The sequence below is a fragment of the Apiospora aurea genome (genome assembly GCF_038362705.1).
Source record: "Apiospora aurea strain CBS 24483 chromosome Unknown utg000004l_segment0_segment0, whole genome shotgun sequence".
In the NCBI taxonomy this organism is placed as follows: Eukaryota; Fungi; Ascomycota; class Sordariomycetes; order Amphisphaeriales; family Apiosporaceae; genus Apiospora; species Apiospora aurea.
The window spans coordinates 825,238-838,859 of NW_027117391.1; the positions used below are offsets into that span (position 1 = coordinate 825,238).

The 13,622-nt window shown below is 49.8% G+C and overlaps 4 protein-coding genes across 4 annotated transcripts; 3 read left to right on the forward strand and 1 right to left on the reverse strand.

The window, feature by feature from the left end:
- Positions 1-453: 453 nt before the first annotated feature.
- On the reverse strand, positions 454-5,330 carry PG986_005070 (carbohydrate esterase family 3 protein; the record flags this gene model as incomplete). The annotated part of the gene is made up of 12 exons (XM_066841292.1): positions 454-1,233; positions 1,295-1,478; positions 1,536-1,658; positions 1,713-2,049; positions 2,106-2,127; positions 2,188-2,514; positions 2,580-2,597; positions 2,654-2,790; positions 2,852-3,776; positions 3,897-4,310; positions 4,369-4,607; positions 4,685-5,330. 12 exons carry the CDS (start codon positions 5,328-5,330, stop codon positions 454-456), a joined length of 4,152 nt encoding a protein of 1,383 aa, XP_066701154.1.
- A 725-nt stretch (positions 5,331-6,055) lies between these two features.
- Positions 6,056-7,382, forward strand: PG986_005071 (uncharacterized protein; the record flags this gene model as incomplete). The annotated part of the gene is made up of 5 exons (XM_066841293.1): positions 6,056-6,179; positions 6,242-6,334; positions 6,390-6,917; positions 6,977-7,159; positions 7,228-7,382. The coding sequence occupies 5 exons, from the start codon at positions 6,056-6,058 to the stop codon at positions 7,380-7,382; spliced, it is 1,083 nt and encodes a 360-aa protein (XP_066701155.1).
- Positions 7,383-7,721: 339 nt separating this feature from the next.
- On the forward strand, positions 7,722-8,423 carry PG986_005072 (uncharacterized protein; the record flags this gene model as incomplete). The annotated part of the gene is made up of 1 exon (XM_066841294.1): positions 7,722-8,423. One exon carries the CDS (start codon positions 7,722-7,724, stop codon positions 8,421-8,423), a length of 702 nt encoding a protein of 233 aa, XP_066701156.1.
- Positions 8,424-12,985: 4,562 nt separating this feature from the next.
- On the forward strand, positions 12,986-13,395 carry PG986_005073 (FAD-binding domain-containing protein; the record flags this gene model as incomplete). The annotated part of the gene is made up of 2 exons (XM_066841295.1): positions 12,986-12,996; positions 13,134-13,395. The coding sequence occupies 2 exons, from the start codon at positions 12,986-12,988 to the stop codon at positions 13,393-13,395; spliced, it is 273 nt and encodes a 90-aa protein (XP_066701157.1).
- Positions 13,396-13,622: the final 227 nt, after the last annotated feature.

Sequence of the window (13,622 nt, forward strand, 5' to 3'; positions counted from 1 at the left end):
ATAAGTTTGCTGTTCTGACGGTGCTTGCGGCAGTATTTTGATTGATGGTGTGAAGCGTAGTATGAGCGGCGTTTGTAAGTTGAAGTCTCAGCACCGCACATAGAATAGCAGAGCTTGGTGAAGCACCATATGAGTATGCCAAGGTGATAGGCAGCGTCGTCCCGTACATAAGTAGGTAAACTGTATATCGTAACTTGCGTCGGAGTAAGAGCGCCAGAGCATCTTCACATACAGCCAATCCAGGCCCAGAGCACTGCTGATCATTACAGTGCCCAGCATATGTCAACAGTTGAAGTCGGGAAATGAATCCCAGAAACAGGAGGAGCACCGTTGGCTTTGGACATGCACTAAGCCTCACTTTTCAACTGCATATCAAGCGACAGGTCTCGTATATCTCTACCTTAGATGATTTGATAACTGGGGTATTATTCACTCCTTCAACCTCAAGCATCCTCAATCCCACTCACACACAATCAGTCTTGTATACGACGCCGCCTTGTTCTTGCAAACCGTCCCGATCCCGGCGTTGGGATGCTTGTAGCACTGAATCCCACTCACCCCATCACACACCAACTGCCCGATCCTGCGCAGTCCGCCAACATAGAAGCACTCGTGCCCGAACAGCTTGGGAATCTCCCAGATCGCGACGGGGTAGTCCGGCCCCACGATCGACGGGTTCGTGTTGTCCTGCGACCCCTCGAACCCGCACAGGTCCTTGGGCTCCTCCCCGCCGAGCGGGTGCTCCTTGACCAGCCACGCGCGCCGGTAATCCTTGCCGGCCTCCCCAAGAGCCCCGTTCGCGATCGAAACCCGGTGCGTCTTGGGCGCGTCGTCGTAGTCGCCGCAGCCGCCGAGCCAGCCCGCGAACGCGCCCGTCTTGGGCTCCAGCGCGACGTAGTCGGCGCGCCCCGTGCGCTGGAGCTGCGCGTACCGCACGTTGGCGCCCGAGGTGCCGACGCCGCCCGCGATCTCGCCGCCCTCGCGCCACGCGGGCAGGGCCGGGTACTCGTTGTACCAGACGCGCGCCCGGCCGTCGAGCCGCGAGGTCCAGACGTAGTCGGCCTTGCCGTCGCCGTTGATGTCGACGAACTGGATCTCCTCGGGGGACTGGCCGATGCCCGACGCGTCGGCGGCGGGGAGGGCGCGGTACTTGGGGCCGTCGTTGGTGGGGCTGTAGACGTTGCGGTAGATGGTGGTGCCGCCGTTGGGCTTGAGGAAGATGTAGTCGTCGCGCTGGGGGAGGGTGTCTATTAGTAAGTGATGCAGCTAGAAGGTAGTAAAGCAAGTAACATACGCCGTCGCCGTCGATATCGGCAATCCTAACTCGGTGTCCAGGTCCGAGACCAGTGGCAATGGTGCCAATGGGCTTCCACGGCCATGTGTCAGTGGCTCCTGGAGTTGGATCCGGGCCCGTGTTCAGGTATGCTTTCAGGGCACCGGTCTTGGGATCTAGGACCAGGTAGTCATCCATCCCATCTCTGTTTCTGATCAGTATGCAACTCATCGGTCTTGTGTGAAGAGTGACCAGAACTCACCCGTCGATATCCCCGAAAACGACTTGAGACGCCGGGGCCGCACCAGTGGCTATGGGCTTGCCGCGTTCCGCCGGGTTCCAGAGCCAACCGAGAGAGTCTTGGTCGTTGATGCCGGTATTGAGGCTGCAAATTGTTAGTGTTCACTCGAGCAAGGAAAGGGAGGGGCGGTTTACTTACTAAACAGTAGGCGCCCCCGACTCCGGGTCCAGCAACACCCAGTCATCCACGCCGTCGCCATCGATATCAGCAAAGCGTATTTCGTCGATGGTCAGGTGGTCCGCCGTGGTGCCGCGGTTGTACCACACGGAGATGGCGCCGTTGTCGCCGACATGGACATAGTCGTCCTTGCCGTCGCCGTCCATGTCGGCCAGTCGGATGGTGCTGGGGGGCTTGTTGATGCCGTCCGCGATGGTCTTGGCGGGGCCTTGGTTGATGTACAGGGGCACGCCTTCTCTGTTGGTGGGTTGGTTGAGGAAACCGGTGAGACCGCCGTCGTCGTCCCAGATGAGGTAGTCTGTCGAGTGTTAGCAAGGAGTGCAACAGAAGCATTTCTGAGGAAAACGTGTTTACCGTCTCTGCCATCGCCATTCATCTACAGGTTTCTTGGTTAGCAGGTTTTGCCAGAACTCGGAAGTACCTTCTTTTTACTTACGTCAGCAAATACCAGTCGCGATATATCTTCCACCGCGCCGGTAGCGATCCCACCCATGGCGTGGAACAGCACGTCTTGCCCTCCGGGCGAACCCGTGTTCAAGTGGTGCTTCAGCGCACCGTGCTCGCCAATGTAGACGTAGTCGGCCCGGCCGTCGCCGTTGATGTCGGGGAACCGCAGCGTCTGCAGGTTGGCGTGCGGCACCCCCGACGCGATCTCGCCGCCCTCGACGAACTTCCAGCCGTTGACCCAGTTCTTGTCGGGGCCGTAGTTCCACCAGACCCGGACCGCGCCGTTGTTGGGGTTCACGACTAGGTAGTCGTCCATCTGCTGTTGTGTCAGCTTGCCTTGCTTACTCTCAACTCACACAAATACAGTTTTTCTTAACTTACACCGTCGCCATTCATGTCCTATTCCTCAGTTAGCATGGTCGGGTTCTGACAATCACATATAGGGGACAACTTACCGCCATATAAATAAACTTTGCGGGAAGGACTCCGCTGCCGATGATGCTGTTGTTGGTTCCGGCCGGCGACCATGGCTCCGGCATGTTGTTCAGCCAGCAACGGATCTCGCCCGTCTCGGGGTGGATCCAGACGTAGTCTATTATTCATGTCAGCTTTGTCCCCGGCTCTGCTTTGGTCAGTATACGGTGGGGACCTACCTGCTTTCCCATCACCATTCATATCGTGCAGTCGGACGTATTTCTCCTCCCATCCCAGGCCCGAGGCAATTTCTCCCTTAGCGACCCAGTCCTTGTGGTACTGCCAATCGCCATTGCGTTCGAGACCCAGGCCGATCTTGCCAGAGGCCCGCCAGTGCGGCGGCCCATTGCATTTGGCCGGTTTGTCCTTCCCGCCTCGCGCAAACTCCGCCGCATCGGCCACTTCCTGCTTGGAGGTGACCTGGACGGGACTGGTACCCCAGTCCGGCGGCGGGATCCCCTTGTCGATTCCACCGTTCTCGCCATCCCCATCATCGTCGCCGACCGGGTCCGGCCCGACGGGCGGCTCGATCCAGCTGCGCGGGATCTGGTGCACGAAGCTGTTCCAGTAGTCGCCCATGAGCTTGTACCCGTCGTTGGTGGGATGGATGCAGTCCTGCAGGTTGCTCGTCTGGAACGTGGTAAAGTCTGCGGCCAGGACGTGCTTCCCGTCCTCCCGCCGGGACCGCACCACGCCGGGGACGAGCTGCTGGAACTGCCGGGTCCGGGGAGACTGGTCCTGGTTGCAGGTGTCGATGATCATGGCGACGACGACGACGGCGTCGGGGCAGGCGTCGACCATCTTGTCGATCAGTTTCCCCAAGCGGTCCGCGGCGCCGCGCGGGTCGTTGCCTTCGGTCGAGATGGCGTGGTTCGGGTTCATGTCGTTGGTGCCGGCGGCCAGCAGGATGATGTTGGGGCGTTGCTTCAGGGAGGGGTCGACGTGGTCCGAGATGTATTGGATGGTCTTGCCGGACCAGGCGGCCTTGCGGTTACCGTTAGCCTTTTTCTTTGGCATATCGTCGGAAAGGGGGGGACTTACATAGTTGCCGTTCTTCATGGTCCCGGAGCTCTCGGTTCCGGCAAAGACCACCTCGTCACCTGCCTGTCGTCAGCTTGTTCAAGTATGTTGGTTGTGACGTTGATGCTTACCAGACAGATCACTCTTCAGTTGACCGCGATATCCATTTCCATCCCCGCCATTGCGATCGCTCAAGAAACCAACCGTAATGGAGTCACCGACGGGAAGGATCCGGAGCTTCGTCCCTTTCTTAACCGGCTCCCCGGGCTTCGTCTCCTTGTACCGCAGAATATTGGTCCCCACTCCGGGCAGGAGGGTCGGATATCCGGGCAGGTTCGTGTAGTTGGCGTCCCAGACGGCGGTGAAGACGTAGCCGGCCACCGAAGAAACGGAGGAACTGGCGTATACAGGATTTTGATTCCCGAAGTCCGGCTCGTCTCCGCTGACCGTCTCTCCAGAGTCCACATAGACGAGGCAGCCGCACTCTTCCCACTTGGGTCCGGTACAGGATTGGATACTGTTGCCTTTACAAGTGTTGTCCGTGCAAAGTGGCGCCTTGTCCGGACAGCATGTGCAACCATTGATCTCGCCCGAAGCGGAACACTGCGACTCGCCGTTCTAGATCCTCCAGGGTCAGTATATCCTTCTGTCGTGAATTGCGTGCGAGTTTACTTACGTCTCCGCCGCACTGCTGGTCCGAGCACCGAGGAGGCTCGTTGGGGCAGTTTTGCTTCTCGTCGCAAGGGCAGCCGGCCTGGTCGCCGCTGGAGCAGAGGCCGTAGCCGTCGGAGCCGCCGCAGTTGGGGCATTCCTCCTCGGGGTTCCTCTTGCAGGACCTGTCGTCCTCCTTGGCGTCTTCGGGCTTTCGGCCTGGAGGCCTGATCGCGGCAATTGCCGCTGCACCACCGGCCTCGGCTAGTTACACAATGTCAGCAGTTGCATCATGCACAGCTTAGAGGAGTAGATCAGATCAGCCAAAGCAAGGTACTTACAGATAGCAACCCAGGCAATGCCACCTGCAAAGACGACAGCCAACGCAGTTTCCAGACCAGTGCCACCGTCGGTCGTGGTCGTGGCAACCTCGGTTAGGGTCACCGTGGTGTGGTACCGCAGGTTGGAGTACTGTGTCAGGGCCATGGGCTCGTATATAACGGTACCCGTCTGACCGTCAACCACCGTGGTCGAGGTGACTCGAGGATTATGATCCTCGCCTTCGTGCGTACACTGGCAATAATAGCCGCTGCAGCCGTAGCCCGTCAGCAAGCAATCATAGGTCTGACGACCGGACAAGAGGATGTCGTTGCATATCCCATGGTGGTAGTTGTCGCCGCCGCAATTGTCGCAGTTCTTGGGCGGTCTCCTGAAGTCTTCCGGGCAGAAGTTGAATGGGATCTGGTTGGACTGCCGTACTTTGACGTCTGGTGCCGCAACGTTCTTTGGGTAGTCGGCATCGGAACCGACTCGCCCGGTTGCTCGTGCGGGAATAGCTGTGAAGGCGCGGCGAGGCTCACCCGTCTCTCTTGGTGAGATGGATGAGAGGGCTCGGCGTGGCTCTGCCGGTCCAGTCCTGTTGCTGACGCCGACTGAATCGAAATTCAGGTTCGGCACCGCCAGGTACTGGGTCAATCTCTTGAACATGATGGACGCTGTGCTTCAACCCTTCACAGATTGGCTGCGCGCGTCGTGGAGGTATTGCCTGAGTACAACAAACGAGAGACACGCTCGGGCAACGGCGCCTACCTGCTGACTATTAATGTGCTTGAAGTATTCTCCTGTGGCTACGCTCAAGTGTAATAACCATATATTGTCTTCCACCAATGGGATATCATCCCACCCCATTTAGACAAATTGCCGCCGGTCCCGTATCCATCCGTATATACCGGCATAGCCCCGTGCCAATGCACCTATTTTAGGAATCCAGAGCCCAGACGCTGACCGACTTGGGGAAAGGACGATTCATTTTCAGGTTTTATTGTCAGCTGTGCCGCATTGGTACGACCTGGTGCTGACATAAGATCCGCTTCTGAGATTAATCGGCCGCTGTGCCGCACGCTATTCATGGCACGCGGCTGCACGACCGGGAGTTTAAGTCGGACAAATTTTCAGCTCCGGTGGGGTCAGGGGTGGGCCGGATCCCGCCATAATCGGCCCTCGCCCGATCAGCCCATTTGGGGACTTTTCGTGACTACTTCGTGGTGCGTGGGGGCCGAATGCTAGGCGGACCCCGAACGGAGCCAGTTGGTACATGTAAGACAGACCAGCAGCTCGTCCGGCCCAGACACAATAAAACATCTGCCCAACTTCGCAGCCCTCCTTTGCCTGTCGGAAGCCACCTCTGGCCTCACGGGATCGAACGGCCCAAGATGCTCTTCCCATTGCTGCTCCTGGTGACAGGATGTCTTGCTACCTACGATGTTGTGTGCCACGACGCAGCCGGTTCGGCTAGAATTGAGGCGGCAATCCAGGAGGCTATACAAGTGGCAGAGAGTATGTTACAGACCCAGTACCCCCCAAAAATCCGACTCTCGCTAACGTGGTTTCCTATACAGACGCACAAGAGCAAATCCTTGACCTCGACGACGGCGTGGTCAAAGCCGCATTCACGCCGCTCTTCAGGCCGAGTGATGTGATCAGACTTGACAGTAAGTGCCCATCCGGCGATATCCAGAGACTTGCAAGACTAACACAGTTGACCAGGTCTTTACGGTAGTGTGGTGAACATCGCCAGCGGGCCGTTGCACGTCACGTTCTATTGTCGCAACGACTTCATAAATCTGTACGATGATGGGAATGGGGCGGTCTGGTCCGACACGGATTATACCTACGTCGACGCGCAAGGAACAACCCAAAACATTGCTCGCTACAAAGTCGCGGATGGCAATAGGGCAAAACCCGGCGGAGCCAACGGTGACGCGGGGTCCTTCTCGACTTCAGGTTCGTATAATGTGTGGAATACGCAATGGGTTATTGCACATGCTTACTCGAGATGCAATGCAGGATTCAAGCTCAGGCTCCCCGGCGATGCCAACTTCGTGGCCGACTTCAGCAAACAGGCACACGTTTTCGTCAGCAAGAAGCGGTGGGATCCTCCCAACGATGGACTGGACCACCGGTCTCTCACAACCATTCACAAAGATGGCCTCCGGGAGGGCAAAACGGCTCTTGACCACATGAAGCCGCTTTCGGAAACCATCCTCCACGAGCTGATGCACGTATTCGGCGGCAGTAAGTAGACCCAAGCTCAAATGAAGTGTGTATCGTGTGTTAATCGAGCTACACCACAGCAACCGACGAATTCAAGGGGACAAAGAGGATCAGTGACAACCCTGTTACTCCTGTCATTACGGACAAGATTTATGGCTACGAGAAGTGCGTCTTGATGAACCAGCACCGCGACGACACTGTTTTCGTCGCCACCAGCGCGTCACCTTTGACGCGAGCTGATTGCCCGACAATTCTCGCCAAAGGTAAGAAGTCATATATCAGCCCCTTTTAAACCAGGGAGGGAGGAATTGCTGACTTGAGTCTGTCACAGCACTATATCTTCAGATCCGGGGCGAGCCAACGTACTGGGGTACAGGCATTGTAGACCGGGATACTCTTCAACCGATCGGTATTCAGCCACAAGCCGGGAATGCGCGACGGGCCGAGCGCATATTGAAGCGTATTGGAATTCCATGGTTTGCTTAACTAACCTCAGTTTCTCGGGGAAGTTGGATTGGTTTTCAAAGTTGACGGTCGACAGACACAAGAGCTGGGAGAGTAATGAAGAGGTCGAGACGTTGCTATGCGGGCTAAGTTGCCGCTATTCTGATGCCAATCAAGGCCAGGGGGCACTTTTCTCACTGCCCAGCGAAGCAGTGGGGCTGTTCTTTAGGGACCGTTGGGCTCCTTTTGCCCCTCAAACTTTAGCGCATAGCTCCGTAAATAGATGCCCTACTTAATGGTCAGCCAGCCGCAATTGAAGGGATATTCTTCAATCCCATTGTCGTCAACAATTATCCCTTCGGCGCATCGGACTTAGGAACCATGATCACTATAGCCCGTTGGCTTCGCCCCATGCTGCACCTTTGGACATGCCTCGCCCTCGCAACATTCGCACTCGCCACTGAGACCAACACCAACAACAGCACCAACGATGCCGCCAGCACCACAGCGCCGGACCCCGCGCCAGTCCGCCTAGCCGACACCCAGCAATGCCCCGTCACCCCCAAGCCCATGTGCGCCGACCCGACCTGCCAGGGCGCCACCTACATCTGCCCCACGCAGTTCCAGTGCAGCAGCGAAAGCCCCTTCCCCTTCCCCTCCCCCTCCCCCTCCCCCGCGGAAGATAGCCGTCTCGCCATCCTGGCCGGCTGCCGCTGCTGCCCCCTCCCCATCCACGTCCACTGCGCCGACCACCGGTGCGGCGCGCCCGCGGGCGCGCGCGTCTGCGCCGCGGAGCCGCTGCAGGGCTGCGCGTGCCAGACGGCCGAGGACCGGCTCGCGGCGATGCGGGCGGGGTGCGCGGCGCAGGGGTGGACGGCGGCGGACGACGAGACGATTGAGATTGATGTGGAGCCGGATAGCGGTGATGAGGAGGAAGAGACGGGACGGACAGCTGTCGGCGAAAGCAGCAGCAGCAGCAGTATTGGGTCTGCGGCTCCTCCTTTGGCTACTATGGGTATCACGCACGAGCACCGTTTGGGGTTGTTGCCGCGTTACTGGGCTATGGATGGTGGTTTCTGCTGAGCTCTTATGGAATACGGAGGGCATGATTCTGGGGCAAAGGCGTGAATCCTTGGGTAGCATGGCCAAACATGCGCCAGGAGCATCTACGATTAGGGCCAATATAGAGGATGGGAGTTTATGATATGCTGTCAAATATCACGGTAACCTAGATATTTCACATCTTGTCTGCCCAGACGCCTAATTCTCGGCACTTCCATGCCAATTGGACAGCTTATGTTAAAACTATTGGAAGTTAAGATGCAACCCCCCTCTGGCTGACCCCCCCCTCACTGACCCCCCTAAAATAGATGTAAAAATTAATAATAACATTAATAGATAGGTTAATTAAGTAACACATATTATATTTTAAGGTTTATTTCGGCTTGTGCGTATTATAATAGAGTTACCCTTACTATTAACTCGATTTATATTAATTTCTATTACTTTACCGGCGCTCTTTTTCGGCCTTTTTTTTAACCTTCTTTTTTAACGTCCTTTTAAACCTCCTTAATATTTATTATATAAATAAAGCCCTTATTAGGGTCCTTATCGACCTTCCTCTTTTTTAAACCCTTGTTTTCTTTAAATTTACCTTTAAACCGGCTTTTTCCTACTTTAACCGGCCGATTTAAGCTATTAAATTATTAATACTCTTACCGAGCTTTTTTATAGTAACCTTTTAATTAGATTACCGGTGGTAACCTTTATATTAAGTATCGCAGCCCTTAAATTTCTAACTTGCCGGTTATTTTTCGGTGTCTCGATTTTTTTAGCTTTCGGTTCGGCCAGCTAACGTGTATCCTTAGCGGTAATAGCTTTATTAATAGCTCGTATTATATTAAAGCGCCGGAGTTTATTATTTATTAGCTTTTCGATATTAAAGGGGTAAATGCTAATTATTATTTATTTATTAGCGATAATTTTAAGGGTGAAGGTTATTTTACGTGCTTTAATTTAAGCTTAAAGGAAATCCCTTTTTTTAACGTAGCTATTATTAGTAATAGCGTATACTAGGTCGAGCTCTTTTCGGAACCTCTTTTTAAAACCTTAAAATAGTTAATATCTAAGGGCTAAAGTATATAAGAGCTATATAGTAGTAAATAAAAGAGTTATAACGTAATCCACGATTTAATTAAACACACGGTCTAATTAAACACTTTCTTTTAATTCCGTACAATTTATATTTCATACTTTATATTTTTATTACCTATAATAATAAATTAATAGAAAGAGAACGATATATAATTAGCGTTTTAAACGTTTTAAAAAAACCCTAAATTACGCGTACGAGCCGCAACGCGAATATATAATATCCCCTATATAACTTTACGTTATTAATATCGCGGTAATATTTTACGACGAAATACGTAATCGTTAACGTAAAAGCTTACGAATTCCGAAAAGTAATTAATTATATAATATATAATTAATTTAAATTCGCGATCGTTTCCGCCTCGAATAAATAATATTAAAGATATAGCGAATCGATTATTTAATTTACGCGACGCGGGACGCGTCGACGTTAACTAGGCCTTTAATTTCGTATAACGATAATTAAATCTTTAGACGCGTTTTAACCGAAAAATCGATTATTAAAGAGTTTTTTGCGAAAATCCCGACACATATCGCGCGTAGTTTACTTTTATACGGAATATAATTAATAAATATAAAATTTAAAAAAAAATATATACAATTTTAACGAAACCGGGTTTTTTATAAGCTAAATCTCGTCCGAAATAATCGTAACCATCTCCGATCAACGCGGAAGACTTAAAACAATACAGCAAAAAAACCGGGAATAAATTATAATAATATAAGGCGTCGAATTATATAGTTACGCTATCCCTCCGTATATTATTTTTACCGGGAAAACGCACCTTTTTTCCTAGTACGAAAACAGCCTATTACTAAAAAATTAAGTAATCACAATTACTAAAAATAACTAGACTACGAATAAAAGAAGCCAGGATTAAATTCGATACTTTAATAAATATATAAAGTTTCGTACGAAGAGTACTTACCGCCTATTAATCCTTAACGGCTATAAAAGCTACCACTCGACAGTTTTCGAGCTCTACTATAAAGAGAACTCGATTATTATACTCTATATATCTTTTTATTCGTCGTATAAACTCTAGCCTTTTAATATCGGCTATTTTTATACGTTAAAAAAGGCGTACGGGAAAAAAATTAAAGGTTTTATGCGGGCGTATATTACCTATATTTTAAAAGAGGATTTCTTACTAACGTTTTTAAAAGCGTTCTAAGCGATTTTTACCGTTTTGAATATATAAAAAAACTTTCGAGGGACCGGACTCGTTCCGTATAATCCGGAATATATTATTTTATAATTAAATATAAAACTATATACTTTAATACCTCTAGGGATATCTTCCGGTTTACCTATTCTTTAAGAATTAAAAACCTTAAATAACCCGATTAAAACCTAATCTTAAACCGAATACGTTCGAAACCGTATCGTACGGTATTAAAATAGCTTTCCGACGTCGATTTTAATTAAACTTAACCAGATTATAAAAAATATAACGCAGGTAATACACCGGCTCGCTTTTTTAAAAAGTAAAATAACCGCACTACGAAAAGTAAATAAAATACTTAGCCGGCGCCGCCGTACAAAAAAAAAACGGCTATAGGATAAAGGATTACTTCGTATATAAACTAAAAAAAACCTATAGTTTTTAAAAAAACGTTAATAAACAATTATAAAATAAATCGCGCCGAAATAATAGTCGTACGAAAAGGCTTAAAACGCGCCCGCGACGCTATAAAATCTACGGGGAGCCCGGGTATAATATACGTACCTATTAAAATAATATAAAAATATTTAAAGAGGAGGATTCCGATTAATTTTAATATATTAAATACGTTGTGATAGAATTAATTTATATTTCGTTATACGAGGCCTTAAAAAATATTCAATTAGACCGTGTATTTAATTAGACCGTAAATTACGTTACTTTAGCTTTTAACGCCGTTAATATAAAGTTATCGTTAATATAATTTTTATATTTATTAAGAATTAAAAGCTTTTATTAGTTAAGGTTATTAAGCTTTATTAAAAGGATAAAAATCTTTTTTAATTACTTTAAGGTTATAAGATTAAAAGTTTATCCTTTTAATAATACTTTAAAGGCTTAATTCTTATACTTATAGTTAACGTTTTTTTTTAAGGGAACTATTATTACTAGATCGATTAGCTTTTAAATATAATTAAAGGCGGTAAAATATTATTAATAGTATTAATACATTTTAAAATAATTACCTATTCGCGATTAGCTAAGTCGTTTTATATTAAACTTTAATAAGCGGTAGGTTCGATTACTATAATACTTTTCTCTATCGTTATTATAGTTTTTATTTCATTAGCGTTAAATTTAAATCGAGGGGGTATACTATTAATAATAATAGCATTAAGCCGATTAAAAACCTTCGCACAGCCCCGTTTAATGTGTATACGAGACGCCGGAAATTTATTGCTTTAGTATACACGGTTTTAAAGGCCGGATAATATTTTAAAAAACAGTGCACCTATTATTTACCGATAAAGTAATCGACCCCTTTTATAAGGAGGATACGTTAAACGTATATACGAAACAGTCGATACGTTAGTGCGTAGCTTAAGCTAGCTTAAAAAGGGCTTATTTAATTAAAAAGGTTTTTTCTATAAGGGTAAATAACTATAGAGCCTCGTACTTTTTTTTTATTAAGGTTTTCTTTAATTCGATTACGAAGGGTACCCTTATTAATATTATAGTTTTTAGCTATACGTTTAATACTTTTATCGGTTAATATAGTTTAAATCGCTTACGTAATGCGTATTTCTTTATTAATTATAGTATTAATAAAAAGAGGAAAAGAAAACGAAGAGTTTATTATATTTTAATTAATAGACGAGTAAGATTTAACTTTTTTATATATTATTATTATTACTTAAAGGCATTAAAGTTATCTGAAATCAGGGGGTCAGTGAGGGGGGGTTAGCCAGAGGGGGGTTGCATCTTAACGGGTGGTACATACCACTCAACGCCAGCAAACAGGGTTTGCTTGGCCCGAGAGTTAGTAGCAACATTCAACATCATGGTTAACTAGCATGCGACGTATAGAGAGAGTTGACTGTTTTTGTTCTTTTGCTTTTCGACTCATACCAGCGCAGGCCAGCGGAAGCAAGTGACTCATGCTTTTGCTTATTGAAAACATAGGTCGTAAGATCCCGCCGGTGCCTGCCTGTATAGCCGAGCAGTGGAAAAAAAGACAAGTAACGTCGCCTGGATATCTACCTCCTATTTAGTTGAGGTCTATTCGGATCTGTTCTGGGCCCTCTGCGGCGGCGGCGGCTCTACATACGGCATAGTCACTTCGGTCGCCGTCAAGGCTTATCTGAAGGTCCGGCGGACGACCATGACATATCTCCTTTTGACGGGACCAATGTGACGGCGGAGCAGTTCTGGGCTGCGTGGCGCGCTTTTTTTTTTTTTTTTGATGTGTATATCGACTATACTGACGTTGGCCGCTGCGAGTACTTCCAGATCCAGAACCTCGGCGCCGGTCGGTTTATCTCGGAAATGGGGCCATAGTTCGCGCCCGGTATAGCCAAGGCACAACTACAAGAGCTCAACGAGCCGCTTTTCGGACAGTTCAGAACATTAGGCCTTAATACCGAGTCTGTGTACCAGGAGTTTGACAATCACCATATAATGCCTGGACCTCCAGCTTCCCCACGGAGCCATGGGGCAGTAACACCATCCGGCAAGCCAGCCGTCTCCTACCCAAGTCCAACTGGGGGGCCCCCTCCAAACCCAACGCGGCCTTCGCCGCCATCCGGAGCATCGTGGAAGACGGCGGCTACCTGGTCGCCTTCAACCTCGCCGCCAACAACCCCAACAAGGACGCGGGGGCGGGGATGTGCCCAGACAACGCCGTCAACCCGGCCTGGCGCGACACCGTGCTACACGCCGCCGTGGTCAGCCTCTGAGACCATTCCCTGCCCGCTGCCGAGATAAAGAAGGTCAGTGACGTGCTGACGCTCGACTGAATGCGGCGGCTGCGGGAGGTTCCGCCGGGCGTGGGGGCGTACATGTCGGAGAGGGACTACCTCGAGCCGGACTGTACGCGGGCGTTCTTTGGGAGCACGTATTCCAGGTTGTACGAGATTAAGCAGAAATGGGACCCAGAGGGGGTGTTCTATGCGCACAATGCGGT